This window comes from Mus caroli, unplaced genomic scaffold, assembly GCF_978045245.1.
Source record: "Mus caroli unplaced genomic scaffold, Mus_caroli_1 scaffold_2, whole genome shotgun sequence".
NCBI lineage: Eukaryota > Metazoa > Chordata > Mammalia > Rodentia > Muridae > Mus > Mus caroli.
The window spans coordinates 52758042-52780376 of record NW_028227257.1 but is presented as its reverse complement, the minus strand read 5'-3'; the positions used below and the strand labels follow the sequence as shown (position 1 = coordinate 52780376).

The window sequence follows — 22335 nt, the reverse complement described above, 5'->3', positions numbered from 1 at the left end:
AAATTTTCTTTAATCAAAGGTTATGAGCTGGGCGTGGTGGCGCATGCCTTTAATCCCAGCACTCGGGAGGCAGAGGCAGGCGGATTTCTGAGTTCGAGGCCAGCCTGGTCTACAAAGTGAGTGCCAGGACAGCCAGGGCTACACAGAGAAACCCTGTCTCGAAAAACCAAAAAAAAAAAAAAAAAAAAAAAATCAAAGGTTATGGCCAAAAAAAAAAAAAACCAAAAAACCCTTTTTGGCACTGACCTTTCCTATGGAGTACATAAAGAACAAACTTGCCCTCTGATTGGGTTAGTCTGAAGGACAAAACAATGGTACATAGCTTGTCTTCAAAGTTACTGTCATAGCAGGAGCTGACTCCCATCTTGGCCAGAGAACAAAAGGTAGAGGCTCCTGTTGATCTATGTTGTAAAATTCCTTAGCCTTCCCTCCCAGGAGGCAGCACTAGGGTGGTTAAGATACACCAGGTAGATCCGACTTTTGTCTCCTTAAAATGGCTTATCACAATCTCAGACATGGTTATTTCAGATGTCTGCTTTCTGCTCTTGGGGACACCATGAACAACATGAATAACGCTGAAAGGTGATTCATTTTCCCCTCAGCCAGCCGTTTTAAAATGATCTCAATACCCTATTCCCCCTTCAGAAAACTAAAAGCACAGCCCCCAAAGCTTTTATTACCTAGGTTATATTCATTGATATTTGTTACATTAAAAATTAAGGCAGTTTTTTTTTTTAAAAAAAAAAACCTTCATTAACATATTTTAAGAAAAATAAATCCTGGGAGAAGAGTAGCATGGTACAGTGTTATAATCACTTTACGTCTAGCTTACGAGAAGCCAGTTAGCCGTGTCTGCTCAGTCTGTTGTACGGTTGAGCTGAGCATGTCAACTTCAGGTTGGGAAAGAGAGTTTCCAGAGCACTGTGGCTGTCCTCAGATACTACTGTATCTGTACTGTATGTGGAAGTCTTAGATACTACTGTATCTGTACTGTATGTGGAAGTCTTAGATACTACTGTATCTGTACTGTATGTGGAAGTCTTAGATACTACTGTATCTGTGCTGTATGTGGAAGTCTCAGATACTACTGTATCTGTACTGTATGTGGAAGTCTTAGATACTACTGTATCTGTGCTGTATGTGGAAGTCTTAGATACTACTGTATGGTACTGTATGTGGAAGTCTTAGATACTACTGTATGGTACTGTATGTGGAAGTCTTAGATACTACTGTATCTGTACTGTATGTGGAAGTCTCAGATACTACTGTATGGTACTGTATGTGGAAGTCTTAGATACTACTGTATCTGTGCTGTATGTGGAAGTCTCAGATACTACTGTATCTGTACTGTATGTGGAAGTCTTAGATACTACTGTATCTGTACTGTATGTGGAAGTCTTAGATACTACTGTATCTGTGCTGTATGTGGAAGTCTTAGATACTACTGTATCTGTACTGTATGTGGAAGTCTTAGATACTACTGTATCTGTACTGTATGTGGAAGTCTTAGATACTACTGTATCTGTACTGTATGTGGAAGTCTTAGATACTACTGTATCTGTGCTGTATGTGGAAGTCTTAGATACTACTGTATGGTACTGTATGTGGAAGTCTTAGATACTACTGTATGGTACTGTATGTGGAAGTCTTAGATACTACTGTATCTGTACTGTATGTGGAAGTCTCAGATACTACTGTATGGTACTGTATGTGGAAGTCTTAGATACTACTGTATCTGTACTGTATGTGGAAGTCTTAGATACTACTGTATCTGTGCTGTATGTGGAAGTCTTAGATACTACTGTATGGTGCTGTATGTGGAAGTCTTAGATACTACTGTATCTGTACTGTATGGTGCTGTATGTGGAAGTCTTAGATACTACTGTATGGTGCTGTATGTGGAAGTCTTAGATACTACTGTATCTGTGCTGTATGTGGAAGTCTTAGATACTACTGTATGGTACTGTATGTGGAAGTCTTAGATACTACTGTATGGTACTGTATGTGGAAGTCTCAGATACTACTGTATGGTACTGTATGTGGAAGTCTCAGATACTACTGTATCTGTGCTGTATGTGGAAGTCTCAGATACTACTGTATGGTACTGTATGTGGAAGTCTTAGATACTACTGTATGGTACTGTATGTGGAAGTCTTAGATACTACTGTATCTGTGCTGTATGTGGAAGTCTTAGATACTACTGTATCTGTGCTGTATGTGGAAGTCTTAGATACTACTGTATGGTACTGTATGTGGAAGTCTTAGATACTACTGTATGGTACTGTATGTGGAAGTCTTAGATACTACTGTATGGTACTGTATGTGGAAGTCTTAGATACTACTGTATGGTACTGTATGTGGAAGTCTTAGATACTACTGTATCTGTGCTGTATGTGGAAGTCTTAGATACTACTGTATGGTACTGTATGTGGAAGTCTTAGATACTACTGTATCTGTACTGTATGTGGAAGTCTTAGATACTACTGTATCTGTGCTGTATGTGGAAGTCTTAGATACTACTGTATGGTACTGTATGTGGAAGTCTTAGATACTACTGTATGGTACTGTATGTGGAAGTCTTAGATACTACTGTATCTGTACTGTATGTGGAAGTCTTAGATACTACTGTATCTGTGCTGTATGTGGAAGTCTTAGATACTACTGTATCTGTGCTGTATGTGGAAGTCTTAGATACTACTGTATCTGTACTGTATGTGGAAGTCTCAGATACTACTGTATGGTGCTGTATGTGGAAGTCTTAGATACTACTGTATCTGTACTGTATGTGGAAGTCTTAGATACTACTGTATCTGTACTGTATGTGGAAGTCTTAGATACTACTGTATCTGTGCTGTATGTGGAAGTCTTAGATACTACTGTATCTGTACTGTATGTGGAAGTCTTAGATACTACTGTATGGTGCTGTATGTGGAAGTCTTAGATACTACTGTATCTGTACTGTATGTGGAAGTCTTAGATACTACTGTATCTGTGCTGTATGTGGAAGTCTTAGATACTACTGTATCTGTGCTGTATGTGGAAGTCTTAGATACTACTGTATCTGTACTGTATGTGGAAGTCTCAGATACTACTGTATGGTGCTGTATGTGGAAGTCTTAGATACTACTGTATGGTGCTGTATGTGGAAGTCTTAGATACTACTGTATCTGTACTGTATGTGGAAGTCTTAGATACTACTGTATGGTGCTGTATGTGGAAGTCTTAGATACTACTGTATCTGTACTGTATGTGGAAGTCTTAGATACTACTGTATCTGTGCTGTATGTGGAAGTCTTAGATACTACTGTATCTGTACTGTATGTGGAAGTCTTAGATACTACTGTATGGTGCTGTATGTGGAAGTCTTAGATACTACTGTATGGTGCTGTATGTGGAAGTTTGCTAAAGGCAGTGTAGGCTCCTCAGCTGTACCCATGCATCCTGTACTGTTAAAACCACTGCCCCTGGGCTGGTGAGATGGCTCAGTGGGTAAGAGCACCAGAATGCTCTTCCGAAGTCCAGAGTTCAAATCCCAGCAACCACATGGTGGCTCACAACCATCCGTAATGAGATCTGGCGCCCTCTTCTGGAGTGTCTGAAGACAGCTACAGTGTACTTACATATAATAAATAAATAAATCTTAAAAAAAAAAAAACACTGCCCCATCTTAGAGTCACAATCTGACTGATTTTGTAATGCCAGTGTATTGGTCATTTCAACAATGACCCACAAAATTCCACAGACCTCAAAATATCCATGCATTTGCTAGTTTCAATACCATTAAAGTTTGTTGAAACACGTTTTCAGAAATTCTGTTTTTTAAACATTTACCATCAGCAGTGAACACTATCAGTGAAAGGTTCAGTATGTTCATTTTTCAGGAACACAGCTAAATATACAAGCCTAAATGCTAATCTTCTAGTTCTGACTTTAAAAATACATGCCATGAATAGCTAACTTGGCTTGTAGCAACTGTCTAACTGTTTTTCCTCAAGACTATCTTCATTTCAGAGGGGCTAGGTGGGACTTTCTCATTTGTCAGTATCAGAAATGTTCTCAATGTCAATTTTAAGTCATGTTTGTTGTCTTGAGTGAAGCTGGCTCCATTCTCACTGTGAAGAAGATAGAGAAGACAGATAGCTACTTAACTGGTGCCATTCCTTGATCATGATACAGTGTTGACCCTGAATGGGTCCTAAGATTCCCAGGAATCTACAGACCACTAGTCAACACTATGTCTCCACTGTCTGCAAAAATCTAAGGTCACAGTTGTACAGTGTAAAAAATAAGTGAAGGCTCCAACTCACACCCAAACCTGTAAGCATCTCTCACTGTCTAATCAGCATTCTCCTAAAAGGCTAATTGGACACCTTAACTATTCTTGGCCCTGAAAAACACCAAAGATTTGATTTTTGGTTTTTCTATGGTCACTGTCTCCCTAGCTGTCTTGGAACTCACTTTGTAGATGTTTTATGTCCCTCACTGAAAACCTCCTCTTTATAGGAGTTCATTTCTTTTCATATCCTCAGAAGCCCACAGCATAATGTCTCAAGAGGCATGTGAGGGTTTCTAAGGAAAAGCAGAGGTGTCCTTTTACTATGAACAAACTTACATTTTTGGGGGGAAATTCCTCTGGTTTTGAATGTCTTTGTTTTTTGAGAAAAGGGTCTCATATCCCAGGCTGGCTTCAAACTTACTATGCAGCCAAGTATAGCCCGTCTTTGCTGATTGAGTGCTAGGAAAACACTACAGCTAGCTTGCATGTTTTAAATGCAAGAACTGCTCTAGAGTTGGGACGGTGGAGCCCATTCCAAATAGTTAAGTTACAAGAAACGATAAATGACCTTACTTATAAAACAGGAAGTGGAGCACAGATGGATTATGTCTATAAAGATCACAATTTCAAAAGCTCTTACTCATTCATATATATTGATTATAAATGTATTTTACCCCCAAAATGTAACACCATGCCCTAAATCAAGCAAAACTTTAATACAATATACTGCTGTTCTGTGGCTCTCTCCAATGGCTTCCTCATATCAAGGAAGGGAAACAGTGAATAGTCCTGAGCAAAATGAAGGTCAAGGATGCTTCAGGTCTTCTTGACGATTAGAAGTCTTAGGACATTTTCTGTGGGAATCAAGACTCCCAAGTCAAGCTATAGCTCAGAGACCTGCAGGCTGGTGATACTCCCAGAAGGCTACCTCCCCATCATCACTACAAGAGGCCAGGAGCCCTGGCTCCTTGGGATTCCAAGCCACACAGTTGACATCCTGGGAATGGGCCTGACGAAGATGGGCTGTCAGAGAGAAGGTAGGCTGCTGTGGGTCTGAGCCTGGGTCTTCCTCAAACACTCGGATGGCATCATCTCCACAAGCTGTAGCCAGGGCCCCTGTCAGCTGACACCTGAGAGAGGAACATACAAGTCAGGGGGTAGCCGATGACTCCTGCCTCTCCAACCTGGCAAATTACAGGTGTTCAACAGTCCCTGGCCTAGTTTCTTCCTAAACCTCAGGCCTCAGCTAAGTGTCTTAGAAAAGCTTTCCTAACTAAGATCCACCACATCTACAAAGGCTCTTCCTCCTACTCCCACCTGTTTACTCCAGCTATAGATGAGACTGAGTCATTTTCCCTGCCGGCACATGCAGTCAGTTGGCTATGTCACGGCATCCTTAAACCTCTCCTTTTTCTTTCTTTCTTCCTTTTCCTTTTTTTTTTTTTAAAGATCTATTTAATTTATGAGTGTTCTATCTGCATGGACACCTGTATATCAGAAGAGGGAATCAGAATTTATGATCATATCAGGATGATCCAAAGGTAGGTGAATCCTAAGGGCTGGTACTGCCAAAGCCTGGGATCTTATTCCAGACACAGTCAACATCCTGCTCCTACAACCCCAGGCCAGACACTTACAAGCCAGCATGGGAGGCTTAATATGGAGAAATGCAGAGCAGCACAGGCCGTGCCATCTCTAAAATCCCTGCTACGGGGATGGGATCAAGTCTTACCAAGCAACGTCGTAAATGGTCCTGGTGTGGAAGCCCGACAAAGTGCAGATGCATTTCCAGCTGGGGTCAGAGCCACTGCATGCCACCCCTGTGTGACAGACTTTTCTTAAACCCGAGACATCCTATGTGCTGAGTAGCTGCATTATTACAAAGGAGACCCTAACGTGCCCTTCCTCATCCCCGTGCCAATCAGAGTCCTTGTACCAACTGTGTTCCCACGCTGCTTATCTGCCTTGCACACGGGAACCTTCCAAGGAGAAAGGACCTGTTCCATTGCAGGCCAGACCTTACCAACTAAGCTGCCTTTTCAGGCCACCCACTAGCCGACCCAACCCATCGGCTTCACTCCTCCCTTCCAATCCTGTCTTGCCTCAAGGAATCCCACTCTTCACATTCAGTTTGGATATTCCTACCATTAGCCAGCTCATCAACTCATGCTGCTGGGTGTTCGTTTTTTGAGTCAGGATCTCACTATGCAGCCCTGGAACTCGGGTTGGCCTTCAACTCACAAAGATTCAGTTGCCTTACTCTCCAAGTACAGAGATTAAAGCCATGCACCACCATGGTCAGCTTTTTATTTATTTTTTTTAGAGACAGGGTTTCTTTGTATAGCCAGCCCACCCTGTCCTAGAACATGATGTAAACCAGGCTGGCCTCAAAGTGGCCACCTGCCTCTTGTCCCACAAAGCTATCCCTGGTTCTTTCAGTGCTTCTCTGGGGACTGACAAACTGAATCCAATTTGTGATTCATGGCAGACTGCATCTTTTAGATCATATATCTGGCAAACTAAAAACCTCTACGAAAAGGAGTTTCCTTTAACTCCTAGACCCTCACCTTGTTCATTGCCCGGTAGATACTGGCGCCAGATGCGTACAGTTCGGTCATCACTGCAAGATGCCAGCCGCTGGCCGCTGGGATCAAAGGCTATGCTCCAAACAGTGGACTCATGACCTTCGAGGGTGGCACAGCAGACCCAGTCATCCCCTTCTTCCTGGTATAGCTTCACTGTGTCATCATAGCTAGCAGAAGCTAAAAGCTGAAAGAGAAAGGGGACCCAGAATCTACCTGTATGGTCCAGGAGGTGCCTGGGGTTTGAATATGTTCAGCTCGGGGAGTGGCACTATTAGGAGGTGTGGCCTTGTTGGAGGGAATATGTCACTTCATGGGTAGACTTTGAGATCCTCTCCTAGCAGCCTGGATCAAGATGCAGAACTCTCAGCTCCCTCTCCAGCACCATGTCTGCCTGCACGCTGCCATGCTTCCTGCTATGATGAAAGTGGACTAAACCTCTGAATCTGTAAGCCAGACTCAATTAAATGTTTCCCTTTATAAGAGTTGTCTTGGTCATGGTGTCTCTTCACAACAATAAAACCCAAACTAAGATACAATGGTTCCCATATCAAACCCGGTCAGAGCAGGACAGTCCCAGCAATCCCTCTAAGAATGAGAGTGGTTCTGAAGAGTGGAGGAAGGCTGGGCACAGACCTCCATAGCAGGTTCTTTCCCACCCTGTCTCACTCTTACCTCCTGGCTCGGGTGCCACACCACGTGCTTAACGTCCTGTGTATGAGAGCTGAGGACACTGACACATTCATACTCATCCTCTTCATCAACTGTGGGAGGAACAAATTAGACCCAGAGATGACCAGTCAGAGACAAAGCTGAAAGCCAGCGAGCTGCTTTCCTGCTGTACCCAGAGGCACCTAGACTCACCTTCCCAGACCCACACGCTCTTATCTCTGCTGCAGGTAGCCAAGAGGTTGCCAGATGGGGCCCAAGCCACTGACTTGACCTCATTTTCATGGCCCTCAAGAGTGGTCACACACTGGAAAGGGAAAGGATATTGAGTTAATGGCAGCTAAGAGTCCTAGGCCCTAGTAAAATATCTAAGAGAGCAGTTTTGTTGTTGTTTGAGAAAGGGTTTCATTCTGTAGCAGGATGACCTTGGTGGACTTACGGCAATCCTCCTGCTTCAGTGTCCCAAATGCTGGCATTACAGTCATGAACTACCATACTCAGCTACCATTTCTATAGTGTAAAAATTAAGTTAAGGCTGTAACTGATATGACCAAGCCCTGGGGTGCAAACAGGTAATAAACTGCTCCCATCCACCCTGTTTACCTCAAAGTCATCCTGGTTCTTCTTCCAAATACAAGTGGTAGCATCAAAGCTGGCAGATGCCAGGTAATTTCCACACGGGGACCAGGCCACTTTCCTAACGGTGCGCTGATGGCCTTCAGAAAGGACAGACTTGCAAATCCAGCTGTCACCTGCAAGCAGAGAACAGGCTAGGCTTTGGAGAGCCATCGATGCCATTCACTAAGTAGTACTTTAAGTGGGACCTTGTTGCTGGGACAAAGTCAGTCACCATTATTACTACGATGCAACCGACAGCTTCCTCTGGAAGGGGTCCTGAAACTGTTAAACTGCTCTTCAGGCGACTTTCCTCATTTTTCTACCGCAGCAAATATCCCAGTTCCCGCAACATTTCCAGCCTCTGTTGACGCTGGCACACTCCTTCCCCGACACTTTTCAGAGTAGTGTTTTCCTCGGCACCAGGGCCACAAAGCCAAGCCAGGCCTTACCCTCGGTGCCCCAGATGCGAATTTTACGGTCGCCTCCGCAGGAAGCCAACAGGGTCCCCGAGGGGTTCCAGGCCAGGAACCAGCAGCGGGAATCCGGGTGCGCCGGGACTCGGCTCTGCAGTACCAGAGAATCTTTCATGGCGACTGTTTTAGGGTGAGGAAAGCACACCGAGAGAAGCAACGCGCCAAACGCGCTGGGCACTATAGAACCCTGAGACCGTCAGATGTACAGCTTCTGCAAAATATGTCGCCCTAGGAATTGACGTACCCGCTGTTGACGCCGCGTGACCTTCTGGGACTTGTAGTCACTCCCCTCATCCTCCGTAACTGGAAGCCTCGCGGGACAGTCCGGAACTACCAGTACCCTGATGCCCTGCGCAAGAACAAGCGGCGCGCGCACACAGTGACGCGCACGGAGGGCAGGGCGGAGGGCTGGAGAAGAAGGAGGCGGGGGTGGGGTGGGGTTGGAGGAAGCCGGAAGTGCATCGGCCAGGGTCCGTCTGGGCGTTGCGGGTTTGGGGCCTGGGATCGTTTGGCCCGGGCAGCTAAGAAGCCTGTGACCCGGCGGAGCGGCGCCATCCCAGCCCTGAGGCCTGCTGACCGGTGAGGAGCAGGGACTAGAGTAGGGAGGGTTACTGAGGCTTAGGTCGCACCCCAAAGTGCGGATTCCCGATCTCGGCGGCCCAGCCGCATCCTCCGCCCCTCAGCACCCCTCTGTCTGATAACCCTGGTCCAAGTCTCCTCCGGTCCCCTTGCCAGTAGCCGATCCCCTCCCCCGGCCCCCAGTACCTCCGCCCGTTCATCCTGGCATGTCTACAGCCAATGTAGTCCCCTGCCCTCTCCGAGCCCTGATCCAGCACCCCTCATCCAGAGCCCTCGGTCCCCGCCCCCCGAATTCCCGCAGTCCTTTGGTCTGTGCTCAGCCCTGGGTCCCACCCCGCAGTCTCTGGTGCGGGCCCTGACAGCTCTGGGCCAGCCGCCCATTGCATTGCTCTATACCTGGGTACAGACAGGCTCTGCGCGCCCCGCTGAGGTCGGCGGCCACCACCAACGACCGCAGAGCTACAGCGGGCAGCCCCGGGCATGTATGCCCCTGGAGGTGCCGGGCTGCCGGGAGGGCGCCGGCGGAGAAGCCCGGGAAGCAGCGCTCTTCCCAAGCAGCCGGAGCGGAGCCTGGCCTCGGCCCTGCCTGGCGCCCTGTCCATCACAGCGTTGTGCACTGCCCTCGCGGAGCCCGCTTGGTTGCACATCCATGGAGGCACCTGTTCCCGCCAGGAGCTGGGGGTCTCGGACGTGCTGGGCTATGTAAACCCGGATCTGCTAAAAGGTGAGAGCGCTGAGCTCCTGCTCTCTTGGCTTGAGGGGCGGTGCAGAACAGATATGAGGCTGGCTTAAGTATAGATAACCAGAGGAGTCATTTGTCAAAGGAAACAGCCCCATTCTTGCTTGGTGTCCATGCCCACCAGGTGGCTCTGTTTGGGGGTCTAGCCTCTCATTAATTTTGATGTTATTCAGCCAAGCACCTACTCCTCACCGTCATGCTAATCCAAACTGCTGCTATTTTAGGCTTCTGCCAGAGGTAGGTAGAAGAAAAAAGGGTGTTTGTCAGGTATTACAATTAGCCTCCCCTTTCTAACGGACATGTGAGATGCAGAAAAGTTGTTTGGGGCAGCTTGATCGATGGAGAAATCAGAACTGTTAATGTGACCAATTGTAAAAGACATTTTAGTATTCTGTGATAATTGGGCTTACAATAGAGGGGACTTGTGGCATCCCAGGTCATCAGATACCAGTTCTATTAACACCTTCAACAGTTGGAACTTGGTTTTCCATGCCTTTACAGGTATGCCTGATTAAGACGGTTGCTTTATTCATCAGCGGATTTCCCAGACTAGCAGGCAGAAGAAAGCATCTGGTCTGTTTATTGGATGAGATAGGAGTCTAGGGCTTAGAGGAGGGCCTGACTCAGGAGCCTCCTAGCTACTCCTCAGTTTCTAGGAGTGAGGAGAAAGGCTGTGCAGTATGAAAGCAGAAATGTCCTTCCTGATTTTTAACATAAAAGTGGTCAGTGGGACCCAATGGTCACATCTTGTTGCCTTCAAGTCCTTTGAACTAGCCTCAAAAGTCCTCACCTTTCTTCTTTGACACTCTTTAGTTCTAGTATGTTCCTGTTAGATATGTGCAAGGTGTCTCATGAAGGGCTCAGGCCCTAGGATTTGGTGCAAAGGTCAGCGCCCCCCTCTGCATTGAAATAAAAACCCTGCTGTAGGTCTAGGCTGAGAAGCCCTCTCCTGTCACTGGTGTTGTCTTTTGAGGTGAGTTCTTGAACAACTTGCTTCTCTTTGCATATTTGCACATTCAAGGCTTTAGGATGGTTTTTTTTATAGAAAACAGGATGAAAGCTTCTGGTTGAGATATTTTTTACCCTCTTCCTGAGTTTGGCTCTTTAAGACCAAGATTATACGCTGGATGGAGGTCTTCTTTAGCATATACCTGATGGCACAAAAGCTGTGGAGTTTGAATCTGGATGCCTTTCCATTTCTTTGTGCTCACCTTCATTCAGGCCTTGTGGATTTGATACCATGGTGTTTCTGTTTCAGGAGCTGAGTGTCACCACAAACTGGGAAAGAGTTTATGATGCTTGTCCTTTGCAAGTCATCCCTGGGATGGGAGGGTCATAGCATTCAAGTGGTGGAGAGAGGCAGTCTGATTTCATCCTTGTTTCAGAGATCCAGGAAGAAAAGAGAAGCGAGCTCTCCAGGCTTGCCCTGCAGGGTGGCATCACTGATACTGCCTCCTATCAGTGGATGCCAGAATCCTTAATTATGTTTATCTTTTGTTTTTCTTCATCTGTTGTAAAGAAGGATATCATGACACCCTGCCTGGGTGTACATTGCCATCAGAGGCATGTTAAAAGAAAGTCAGTTCTTGTGTAAGTCTTTGTTTGTTCACAGATATATTTGCCCTAAGAAATTATCCAGACCTTCTCAAACATGTTGTCTTAACCATTCCATTGCATTTGCTACATGTTTTGATCTCTTAGCCTGTGTGCAGTTTGCCTTCTCTGTCCACCTCCTTGGCCATGGAAGCCAGGATCACTTGGCTCCTGTCTATAAATAGGAGCATTGGCAGTGGGGCCTTGTGAGCCATTGCAGAAGGCAAGGAGTCTGGTCTCTTGGAGCTTTGGTCTTCTGCTCTCTACCTCTGTGTTTTGGGTGTCTAATAGACCTTCAGGTATGTGGTATCCTGTGTGACTGTTGATTTTTAGGCCGACCAGATAATCTACCCTGAGAGTCTGGAATAGTCCAGTTCCAGAAAGGAGTAGTAGAGCTGTGCTGGGCAAATATGGTATTTATTGATCCTTGCAGAGAGGCTCTCCCTGCCAGGACTCTGCAGGTAACAGAGTGAGGTGGGCTAGAAGGCTCCAATTCGAGCAGTACCAGGCATAGAGCTAAGCACACTTCACATTTGCCTTAATTTCTTATTCACAAATGCTCATGTTTAAGTAAATCTACTCAGAGACACAGCCTATCCAAGTGGTGACTCTGATGTCCACACTCTTATGTGCCCTCTGAGTTTCTTTTCCTTTCTGTTAGAACTATGTTCAATTTACCATTTACTGTTCATTGGTTTTTGTTTTGTGTGTGTGTGTGGGGGGGTTGTTTTGTTTTTGTTTTGTTTTGTTTTTTGCCAGTAAAGAAAAGCTTTTATTAGGACTGAGGAAATGCACACACACAACAAGGCACACACACAAAAAAAGGCCCTTTTCAAAGCACAAAGGAGGTTTGGGAAGCTGAAGCTGCTCCTGTTAGTTTTTATCACAAGCCCAGACAGAGCTGTGTTTTTTAGCCCCCACACTGTCTCTCAAGTTTCAACCTGGTGAACCTGAGGCAGAACCACTCACTCTTGCCATGTGACCAGATCCGTGAAGGCTTTAGGAAGAGCCAGCTCAGCAGATTCCTTTCTGAATCTTCTCACACAGCTTCTCTGGGCTTAGGTCCAGAGAAAGCTTAGAAATACCCAGACGCTTGGTGTCAGGAACAGAGACCCTGGAAGCCCTCTCTGCCTCTCTAGTGTGGCCAGCAAAGGGCAGCCCCACTACCAGCTTCAGGAGCACTTTTAGAGAATGAGGAAGCTTGGGATTTAATGTCAAGTGACTCAAGGCTGACAACAGCCACTGGAGAACCAAGGATCTTCCAGGGAGGGCCTGTGCACCTGATGGGTGGTGACAGATACTGTTGCCATCACCAGGCCCTTGGGGGATGTTCTCAGGTGGCTTGGCCAACAGCATTGACATCTGTAAGATGTCATCTGGACACTAGAGCAAGCTGTTGGTGGTCCATGTCAGGTTTGGCTGAAAGCCAAGAGTTGCAGTGAGGGGATGCCAAGCTGGGAGAAGGTGCTCAGAGGGACTGGGGCAGTGGCCATTCCTCTAGCCCACTTGAACCCCCTTGAAGGAGGAAAGGAAGAACAGTAGGAAGCTGGTCTGAAACCACCTTAGCTTTACTGCCTTCAGCACACATGGGTCAGGAGGAGGTCAGACACTGACAGGTAGACAGGAAGAGACAGAGCATTCAAAACAAATCCAGCCCTGTGACTCACCAATGACCTTGGCCAAAGTCAGTTCCTTAGGATCTTATTACATAGCAGCTGCCTTCTGCGATGACTAGAAGGGGTAGTCAAGCAGTGTTTACCAAAATAAACAGGCCAGAACACAACTGGAGGGAAGACACAGCATGCTGTGAAATGTAGTGTACCAAACTACTGGTTAAACGTAAAGTCAAGCCCCAGCCTCACACGGCCTTTCTCTCTTCCACAAGAAGTCAAGTGTGTCTACCTACCTGGCCTTTGGGGACTTTTGTGTCTCTGTCCAGATATACTCAGATGCCCTTGGAGCTGCAGAGGCTTAAACACCATATGAAGCCAGTTTTGTCTTAAGTCCCTGTATGATCCCTCAGTGATCCACACTTTTCATGCCTTTTTGTTACTGTTGCTGCTCCTGCTGCTGCTAGAGTGGGTTTGAGTCCTTACACCACTTTTTCATGAGCTCAGCAGCTGCTGTCTTGGACAGCATTCATACTAGTTAGTCCATCTGACCTTTTTTATTTTTCAATATACCTCCTTAGAGTTTGATTGATTATTTCCATCAAGGAAATAAGAAAAGCTGCCAGTGAGTGCTTAGCGGTTTCCAAGCAGCACAGTGCAGTGTCTGCGGGTCACTGTGTGATCTGGAGGAAGTCATCTAACCTTCTGGAGCCTCTGACTCCTCATTTGAGCTGTATGATGCAGTGTCTGGGGGTCACTGTGTGACCTGAAGGAAGTCATTTAATCTTCTGAAGCCTCTGACGCTTTATTTGAAGAATCACATGATGATTTCCAGGGTGGCAGTCAGGCTTAGCAAAGATAATGCTTGACCATCTGTGTGCACAGGCTCCTGTACCTTCAGCCATGTTTGCATTTGGGAAGGGCAGACGAAGGGGTGTCTTTCTTGAAGCTCTCTATCAATGTACATATCTTGTCTATTACAATAAAAGTGTTTTAAAATTGAAAAGCACGCCGGGCGGTGGTGGCGAACACCTTTAATCCCAGCACTTGGGAGGCAGAGGCAGGCGGATTTCTGAGTTCGAGGCCAGCCTGGTCTACAAAGTGAGCTCCAGGACAGCCAGGGCTAGGACAGAGAAACCCTGTCTCGAAAATCCAAAATAAATAAATAAATAAAATAAAGAATTGAAAAGCACATAGGTGTGGATACATATTTTTAAGGATAATAAAAAGAACATCCTGTATTCAGCCATCATCAAAAACTAGTCTTTAAAAGGTATTCTGCCCTCTTCTTTACACAGTGCCTGGTAAAACTGAGTAATGCAAGTGAACTGCTGCAAAGTGGCCTGTGACGTCAGCCCTTATACCCTGCCTCTGGCAGGGATTCTTGGTGGTACTAGAATACTTAAGTTTTGCCACAGTATTCCCACATGCCATGCAGACCCCCAAAAGAACTGTTCGGTTTTCAATAATGTTTAAATCAGAACCAGGAATCAGCCCTTCATTTTTCAAGCCTTTCTTCCTAGGCCCCTTTAGAATTTCCCTGAGTTTGAAGTAGGCAGTGCTAGATACAGTGATAGTTGATGCTGGCTTCTGGCAGAACTCATGGACAGGCAAGCTGCATGGCAGTAGGTAATCACCCAAGCTGGATGGTTGGTCCCAAACACATGCTCGGCAGTTATGATCATAACCGATAGCTCTGAAGGTAGCCAGATGGAGCCATCTGAGTCTTGTCTGGGCCTAGCCAGCATCTACCTGGAAAATTCTGAGTCTGAGGCTATAAACATATCAGTCACAAAATGCTCGGCATCTCCCGCTGCCCAAGATCCCATGATAGCCTGCATCTGCTGGGTTGAATCTTTTTTGTTGGCAATGGGTCTACCACTTAGCTCCTTGGACTTTCTTCCATCTGTCTACATTCTTGTGGTGTTTGGGAGCCAAGTGCATGATTGCAGCAGCACCTCGGCGATCAGGATGTATGTATACTAGAAATTGAAAATTGTTACCTTCAGATTCTGAATTTGACATTAAAGCTCAACAAAGGAGTCTGTAGCCTGTAAACTTGATCAGCTCAAAGGAAAACACTTGGCAATAAAACCCACCCTGCCTTTGGCTCCTTTTTGTATCAGCCTTATTCTCTTCTATGCTTCGGAAGCCATCACAGTTTGCATACCTTCAAAGGAGACTGACAGTATTATTTAATTGAAAAAAATTTAGAAAGGTATTTAAATGCTGTAAGGAGATACAAGTTGTTCTGTTTTGGTGCATGTTTGTCACCCTGGGGACTCCTGAATGTTGTCTCTCCTGTTTTAGCATTTTTCCTTGGTTTCCTCCCCTTTTTGGTAGCATATACGTGCTGTTGTTTCTGAATCTTCCAGGGCCTTGTGGTAAGACTTCCTAGCTTTTCCACGGCTGACTTGCATTTCAGCTGTCTAGTACTAACCGAATCTTCTCTCCCTCTTTTGTGGGGGCGCTTCTAGAAGTGGGGATTGAAACAGGGTCTTGTGAAGTTCAGGCTGGCCTCAGGTTTGTGAGTAAAAGAAACTGGCCTTGAACTCCAGAACCTCCTGGCAACACCTCCCAAGTGCTGTGATGACAAGGGTGAGCCAGTGGCCAGCTCAGCAGTATGGATTCACATCCTTGTTAGTCTTCACCACTGTCTAGTTCCAGAACCTCTTCATGATCCCAAGCTGAAAACCCACAGCTAACACACTGCTTCCCTTTCTCCAGCTCCTGGCAGCCATCAGCTCTCTGTGTCAATGACTCTGACTTCTTGGCATCTCCTGAACATAATCATATAATCTTTGGCCTTCTGTGTTTGACTTAGCTTACTTCACTACCTTAGTATTCCAAGTTCAATATCTGATTTGGAATGAAAAAGGAAGGAAGGAGTGAATAAGTGGAGGATGAGCAGTTACAGTTACAGAGGATGAGCAGTGGAGGATGAAACAGCTCTCTCTGGCTGTTTCAGCTCAGAAATCACCGTCTGGCCTAAAGCATCCTTTAGCAAAATAGCTTAATGTGCCAGTTTAATTGTCAGGATCTTGAAAAAAATGGCTTTAAGTTAGGTCTGGTGGCACACGCCTGTACTTCTAGTACTCGGGAGGCTGAGGCAAAGTTTGAAGCCAGCCTAGGCTGCACAATGAGACTATCTCAAAAGCAAAAGGGGTGTGGGAGTGGGCACTGTCAGTCTGGAGACAGTCGGGCATACAGGAAGTCCTTTGGTTGGTGCCATAAAGTTATGTGTGGTGGTGCATGCCTGTAATTCTAGCCCCTCAGAGGTTGAGACAGGAAGGTCACAAGTTCAAGGTCATCTCCCATCCCTGCTCAGCAAGGTTGAGGTCAGCCTTGGATACATGAGATCCTGCCTCACAATGGCTCAGTGGTTAAGAGTGCCGACTGCTCTTCCAAAGGTCCTGAGTTCAAATCCCAGCAACCACATGGTGGCTCACAACTATCTGTAACAAAACCTGATGCTCTCTTCTGGAGTGTCTGAAGACAGCTACAGTGTACTTACATATAATAAATAAATAAATAAATAAATAAATACATACATACATACATAGAAATTAACTAGGCTTGTTGGAAATGGACTTGAGGTGTACAGATAACTCCAGTTTTCAGCAGGGTGGCAGGAGCACATACTATGCACTCCAGGGCTTCTGTCTCCCAGAGAACCCGGGGGGATGGGAACCAAAATCCTTTCAGGTACATTGCTTGCCTCAGGGTGTTTTTTGGGATGAAGCCACCATTCTCTGTCCACAGATTTCTGCATGAACCCCCAGACAGTGCTGCTCCTGAGGGTCATCGCTGCTTTCTGCTTCCTGGGCATCCTGTGTAGTCTCTCTGCATTCCTTTTGGATGTCTTTGGGCCCAAGCATCCAGCTCTGAAGATTACTCGTCGGTATGCCTTTGCTCACATCCTCACTGGTAAGCCCAGGGTCTACTTACAGGGGAGAGGATCTGCCCTGAAGCAGGGTGGTACATGGGACTGTTTCTCTGTGGAAAGCTTGCCCGGTAAGCTTTAGCTTTTCAGGGCCTGGGGTGCCTTAGTGTTAGTGTCTATCATTTGTGAGTAACTTGCCCAGTATTAGAGGGAATGTTAGAACTCCACAGGAGTCTCATGACTCTAAAAATGACAATTTAAGTTGATAGGTATTCAGGGCTTGATGTAATCATGGAAGGAGTTGGGCTATCTGCCTGGAGTATGCCAGCAGAGTGTGTCTGGTGTGCATCGTCAACTTCTCCCCACTCCTTGCCAGGCCTCTTCCTCTGCTGCGTCCAGCCACTTTCCTCAGTCAGGCCTGGGCCGATGTGTTTTTTTGGCTTTTGATAGTGATTGACTTCAGTCCTGGCTCAATTTCTAAAACTTCACGATCTTGTCTGTTCCTTCTTGGTGCCCAGAACCATCCAGGAGCTTTATCTAGTTGTATTCTTTCTTCTTTTTCTTTTTTTGGGGTCATGGGGTGGTGCTGGAGACTGAACCCAGAGCCTTGTGTATGTTAAGCAAGCTGTCTACCATTGAACAGTAATTCTTAAGATAGACCCTATCTACTCAGGATGGGTCAGAGAACTGTCCATGGCAAAAGTCATATAGCTAAGAAAGCTCTTAGGGTCCTGGCTGGGCAAATCCTTTGAGACCTGGTGAGAGGTTATAATTCGCTCCTTAAGCATCCTATCTGCTGACCCTCATCTGTGCTGTCTCTCTGTCTCCCAGTCCTACAGTGTGCTACCGTCATTGGCTTTTCCTATTGGGCTTCTGAGCTCATCCTGGCCCAGCAGCAACAGCATAAGAAGTACCACGGCTCCCAAGTCTATGTCACCTTTGCTGTTAGCTTCTACTTAGTGGCAGGAGCTGGCGGAGCCTCAATCCTGGCTACTGCAGCTAACCTCCTGCGCCACTATCCAACAGAGGAAGAAGAACAAGCACTGGAGCTACTCTCTGAGATGGAGGAGAATGACCCCTACCCAGCAGAGTATGAGGTCATCAACCAATTCCAGCCACCCCCTGCCTATACACCCTAATGCCAGCCGGGGCTCTCTTCCTCAGCAGCCCTTCCCCCAGTGCCACAGCTCCTCTTACACCCAGAGGAGCCACTTCCCCCAGCAGGTCTCACCGGTAGGACCCTGACCATCTTCACCAAATCTTCCCCAGGAGACACTCTGCCTTTAGGTTTGTCCATGCGTCCCTGCTCTGCAGAGCCGGGACTCTGATTTCATATAATGTACTCTTTCCCCTCCCAGTACCCTCTGCTCCTTTCCTATTCACTAGCTCCTTCCAAGCAGGGATGGTCAGATACGTCTCCTCTCTCTGTGGGCCATGTCTCTGGGACTGGGACTTTCCTTGGGTTGCTGCTGGTAGTGGTCAGTCCCTGAGAGAGGTACCAACAGAGCACAAGGGGAAGGGACTATGCCATGCAAGTTCACTTTGCCAGGCCCAGCATTTGTGCCACTTGTGTATCTCTGGGCTGACCCTCATTCCTTCTAGAGTGCCCAGGCCCAGCTGTCCACATTGTGGATTCTCTGCACTTTAGTCTCCAGGCACTCCTCATACATGTTCTGGTTTTCTGGAGAGAAGGAATCACTGCTGGGGAGCAATGCAACTGTTCTCCTGCCCTGCCCTGGCTTCCTGTGGTTAGAACCAGGCAAGGAAGCAGAACCAGACAAGAGACTGCTCCTATAAAGGACCCCAGTGAAGGGGACTGAGTGCCCTAGCCCCTTCACCGTTTAATGTGAGTGGTTTTGAAAGGAAAAAACAAAACCAAGCAATAGCAGCCATACTCTTTCTAAAATAGGGATAAGGCTGTTGTTGTTCAGAAATGTAGCCCATCCCTTATGGCTCTGCAATATTTTGGACCATAGCACCCTCTGAGCCTATAGTCACGCCTTCCCAGTTTCCAACAGAATGCAGGCTTTCTGTCCTGGCTCCTTCTTCCAGGCAGCTGTGACTCCCTGGGGCCTTTCTGTGGAACTAGGGCCACATGGCCCCCACGGGGCTGAGAACTATGGCCTGCTGGCTGGCCAGCGTGGTGCTCCTCAGAACTATGGCACTGAGATGTAACCTGGCCTCAGTTCAGGGACAGGGGCCAAGCAGGGCAGGACCCTCCACTCTCCACATAGGTACTCCACCCAGAGGCCCACCAGGTTGGTGTCAGGGCCCTGTCAGATGTGCAGGCCTGGCTGTAGCCTTCAGAGTCAATGTGGCCCTAGACTGTGACTTGGGGCTACAGCTTGCTGCATGCCCCTCTTCCGTTTTGGAATGTATGCTGGTCTTGTGGTGTGCTACTGGGCTGTTACTCTAGGTATTCTGTTTGCCTTGGGTCCAGTTTTTTTTGGTGGGGGGAGGGGGTGTTGGGTTTTTTTTTTTCCCTGGTGATCTGGGGCACAAGGTAGGTAAGACCTGAGAGGCCTGCAGCATGGATCCAGGTAGGCAAGCTGTTCTTGTTCCGTTATGAGCATCTCTGGAGTAATAGTCTAGTGCTAGCTGAAGGGAAGATGAATTCCAATCTCTTCCCTCCCATAAGACAACAAACATTTTGAACAAGAATGGAGAATGAATACAGTTGTTGACCTGTGACTACAAGAAGACTGTCAACTCCCCATTCTTTGGCCAGAAAGAATGGTGAATATGTGGACAAATGCCTATGCAGATGAAGACCAAGTGTGCCCATAAGAAAGCATCTGCTTGGAGTTCCCTGCTGTAATGCCAAAGTGTGCCCCAGTATGACTCTCCCATTCTCCCAGACCCCTCTCGGAGGCAAGAAAGGCTGCCAAGTGATGCCTGAGCACAAAGTCAAGGAGCTAAATTAAGGCTACCTTTCTGTGAAGTTCTGAGCTCATCGTTGGCAGGTTGCTGAAGTGTGTAGCCAGCTCCCTCTAACATGGCACCTGAGGGAGCAGGCCAGAAGATTAGGCACCAAACATGCATGCCAAAGTGAATGAGGACTTGATCCTGTGGACCGTTCCTTGTGATTTGGAACCCACTTTTTACTAGCTTCCTGTTCCTGGGCCTTTCTTCCTCCTTTCCCTGCCATTCTGACACTGATAGTTTGTCATATAAATGTCCCTGGTTGTGTTTCCCCCCCAAGGGGAAAAATTAAAAGGCAAAACAAAAACCAGGAACTACAAATAAGAACGCAAATGCCAGTGGCTGCCTGTCATTTCTGTTACAATTCTCCAGATGTTTGTTTTCTTCCTCCCAGAGAAGCAGAAGGCATTCACTGACAAAGCTTGTAATAGGGAGCAAAGTGAGGAGGGACTTGGCATGCGCCTGCACCACGCACATTTGGATCCTTGGGAGCCTCCCACTCCTGGCACCTTTCACAGAGGAAGTTCTCAAAGCCCACAGCTAGATATAGTAGGTTGCTCTGCCCCAAATCTCAACTACAGACCTTGAGCCGCCTCTCTCTCTGCATGTCCTGATTAGCTGCAGAAGAGCTATTTCAGACCTCTGCTGGTACTTACTGGGGAGAAGCCTGAAAATAAAAATGAGCAAGACCTGCAGAGTCGCTCTTCCAGGCAGTTGATGGGTGATACCTTGATGGCTACCCACAGTCTTAGTTCATTCATTCTCAACCCATACACTGGACCCCAAGTGTATGAAAGCATTTAGGGCTCTCTTTGGGAAATATTCCATTCCTAGCAGGATGCATGTCTTTCCTGGAAACTGATAATCTTCTCAATACATGTTCGTTCGCACACTTATATGAAGGGTCCATTGGATTATGCACAAAATGAAATTATGAGCCCCATGAAAGAAATAGGGTGCCTGACAAGACCTCTCTCCTAGGATTGTCTTTCCTTAGCTCAGGAGATGGACTCAGCCACAAGGAAACAGTGAAATGAGTCGTCTCCTGGACACTTTGGGAAATCCTGTGCTAGAAATGGGAGGCTGGATCTAACCAGAAAAATTACCAACGTCTTCCAGGTGGGAAGCTGATGGAGCTGGGTTGGTGTGTGAGGACATTTCAGGGAGGGGCTGTTCCCTCTGAGGGAATGGCAGTAGTGGTCAGGTTGTAGTGTGAAGTGGGATGCTGAAGGCCTATCTGATATTTCTCAAAACAATGGGAAGCCATGGGAGGGTGCTAAAAAAAAAGATCCAGTTTTATGGTGATGTGGAGGGGCTATTGATATTAAGTAAAGTACCTGAGTGTGAAAATTGGGGGGACAGGTATACATCGTGTGGAGGACCCTCAGGCCTGGTAGAAGGAGAGAATGATCACTGCCAGGTGCTGGGTTAGAGAGCCCAGGAACTCCATCCTTGTCATATGCACTAGAAGATGGGATCAGCCTTGTAGCTCAAGTGTGCCTCAAAAGAGAGCTATGTTGGATAAGGATAGCAGAGAGAGGCCTCTGAAAACACAAAGTGGCTGTTGTATCTGGAGGAAAGGTCATTCTCTCTAGATGACTCCAAAATCTTCAGCTGGTTTCTTACTCAGAGGTACCTGGGCCAGGACAGTATGGAATACAAGGTTCTGTGGGGAGGGAAAAAAAGAACTAATAAACTTTATAGCCTTTGTTTTCAAATAGCCTGTAGTCTTCCTGTGCCTTTCTTGTGGGAGTACCATTGTAACTAGCTCAGGCAGAACATACAGAGAAGATGACTCCAATCTGGATGAGTGTGCTTGAAGTGAGACAAACTCTTTGGGGATATCAGTTCCTTATGAGCTGTGGGAATGCCAGACTTCAGTACTGGAAGAGGGGCTCTTTCTTCAGAAGAGACTCAGAGTAGACTGGCTTGTCCATTATACTGAGTGGAAAACCCAAGCCTGGTGAGGTGCCTTTTCCAAAGATGCTGAAGGGGAGGTAGAGGCCATCTCTGCCCAATCATGTGTCTGAGGGGTTAGTTAATAAAAGAACTTTCAAAGAGGCTGTTTCTGGTCTACTCTTTACATGGCTCTCTCAGAGTGCAGGACCTGTAGGTGTCTTCATTTGAACTATCTTGTCCTGACTATCCCTAAAAAATGGCAACCCGCTTCCTAAGAGAACACCTTGTGGGGAGGTAGACCATGTACCCCATATGTTTGTCTGTTCTGCTGCCTTCTTGGAGATGGCATCTCTAACTGCACTATTTTTGTGGGGGTTTTCTTTTGTAAAAACCTCAGGGTGATGGGTAGCCTTTTGTGTGAACAATATGGATGCCCCTTATTCTTCCCATAATTTGTCCCCTTACAGTCTAACATAAGGGCAAAGAAAATTT

The 22335-nt window shown here is 46.7% G+C and overlaps 2 protein-coding genes across 3 annotated transcripts; one reads left to right on the top strand and one right to left on the bottom strand.

Moving 5' to 3' along the window:
* Window positions 1-4973: 4973 nt before the first annotated feature.
* Ciao1 (cytosolic iron-sulfur assembly component 1) lies at window positions 4974-8885 on the bottom strand. Its single transcript, XM_021151146.3, has 7 exons — window positions 8595-8885; window positions 8131-8279; window positions 7723-7834; window positions 7534-7622; window positions 6844-7045; window positions 6009-6096; window positions 4974-5406 (listed from the first exon to the last, which is right to left on the bottom strand). Exons 1-7 carry the CDS (start codon window positions 8731-8733, stop codon window positions 5166-5168), a joined length of 1020 nt encoding a protein of 339 aa, XP_021006805.1. The 5' UTR covers window positions 8734-8885; the 3' UTR covers window positions 4974-5165.
* Window positions 8886-9041: 156 nt separating this feature from the next.
* On the top strand, window positions 9042-21664 carry Tmem127 (transmembrane protein 127). 2 transcript variants are annotated; one of them, XM_021153899.2, is made up of 4 exons: window positions 9042-9197; window positions 9604-9921; window positions 16902-17066; window positions 17854-21664. In XM_021153899.2, the coding sequence occupies exons 2-4, from the start codon at window positions 9678-9680 to the stop codon at window positions 18159-18161; spliced, it is 717 nt and encodes a 238-aa protein (XP_021009558.1). In that variant the 5' UTR covers window positions 9042-9197; window positions 9604-9677; the 3' UTR covers window positions 18162-21664. The 2 variants fall into 2 exon arrangements, with proteins under 2 accessions (XP_021009558.1, XP_085690511.1); XM_085834385.1 differs by lacking the exon at window positions 9604-9921.
* The last annotated feature ends 671 nt before the right edge of the window (window positions 21665-22335 follow it).

Bases quoted from the DNA above. Each gene is read 5' to 3' on its own strand.
- Ciao1 (XM_021151146.3), bottom strand. From the start codon at position 8,733: ATGAAAGATTCTCTGGTACTGCAGAGCCGAGTCCCGGCGCACCCGGAT. The intron at 7,046-7,533 runs GTAAGAGTGAGA...TTTCTCTTTCAG, and splicing joins TGTGGCACCCGAGCCAGGAG to CTTTTAGCTTCTGCTAGCTA. The intron at 5,407-6,008 runs GTAAGACTTGAT...TTCCTCTCTCAG, and splicing joins ACCATTTACGACGTTGCTTG to GTGTCAGCTGACAGGGGCCC.
- Tmem127 (XM_021153899.2), top strand. From the start codon at position 9,678: ATGTATGCCCCTGGAGGTGCCGGGCTGCCGGGAGGGCGCCGGCGGAGA. The intron at 9,922-16,901 runs GTGAGAGCGCTG...CTCTGTCCACAG, and splicing joins AAACCCGGATCTGCTAAAAG to ATTTCTGCATGAACCCCCAG. The intron at 17,067-17,853 runs GTAAGCCCAGGG...TCTGTCTCCCAG, and splicing joins CTTTGCTCACATCCTCACTG to TCCTACAGTGTGCTACCGTC.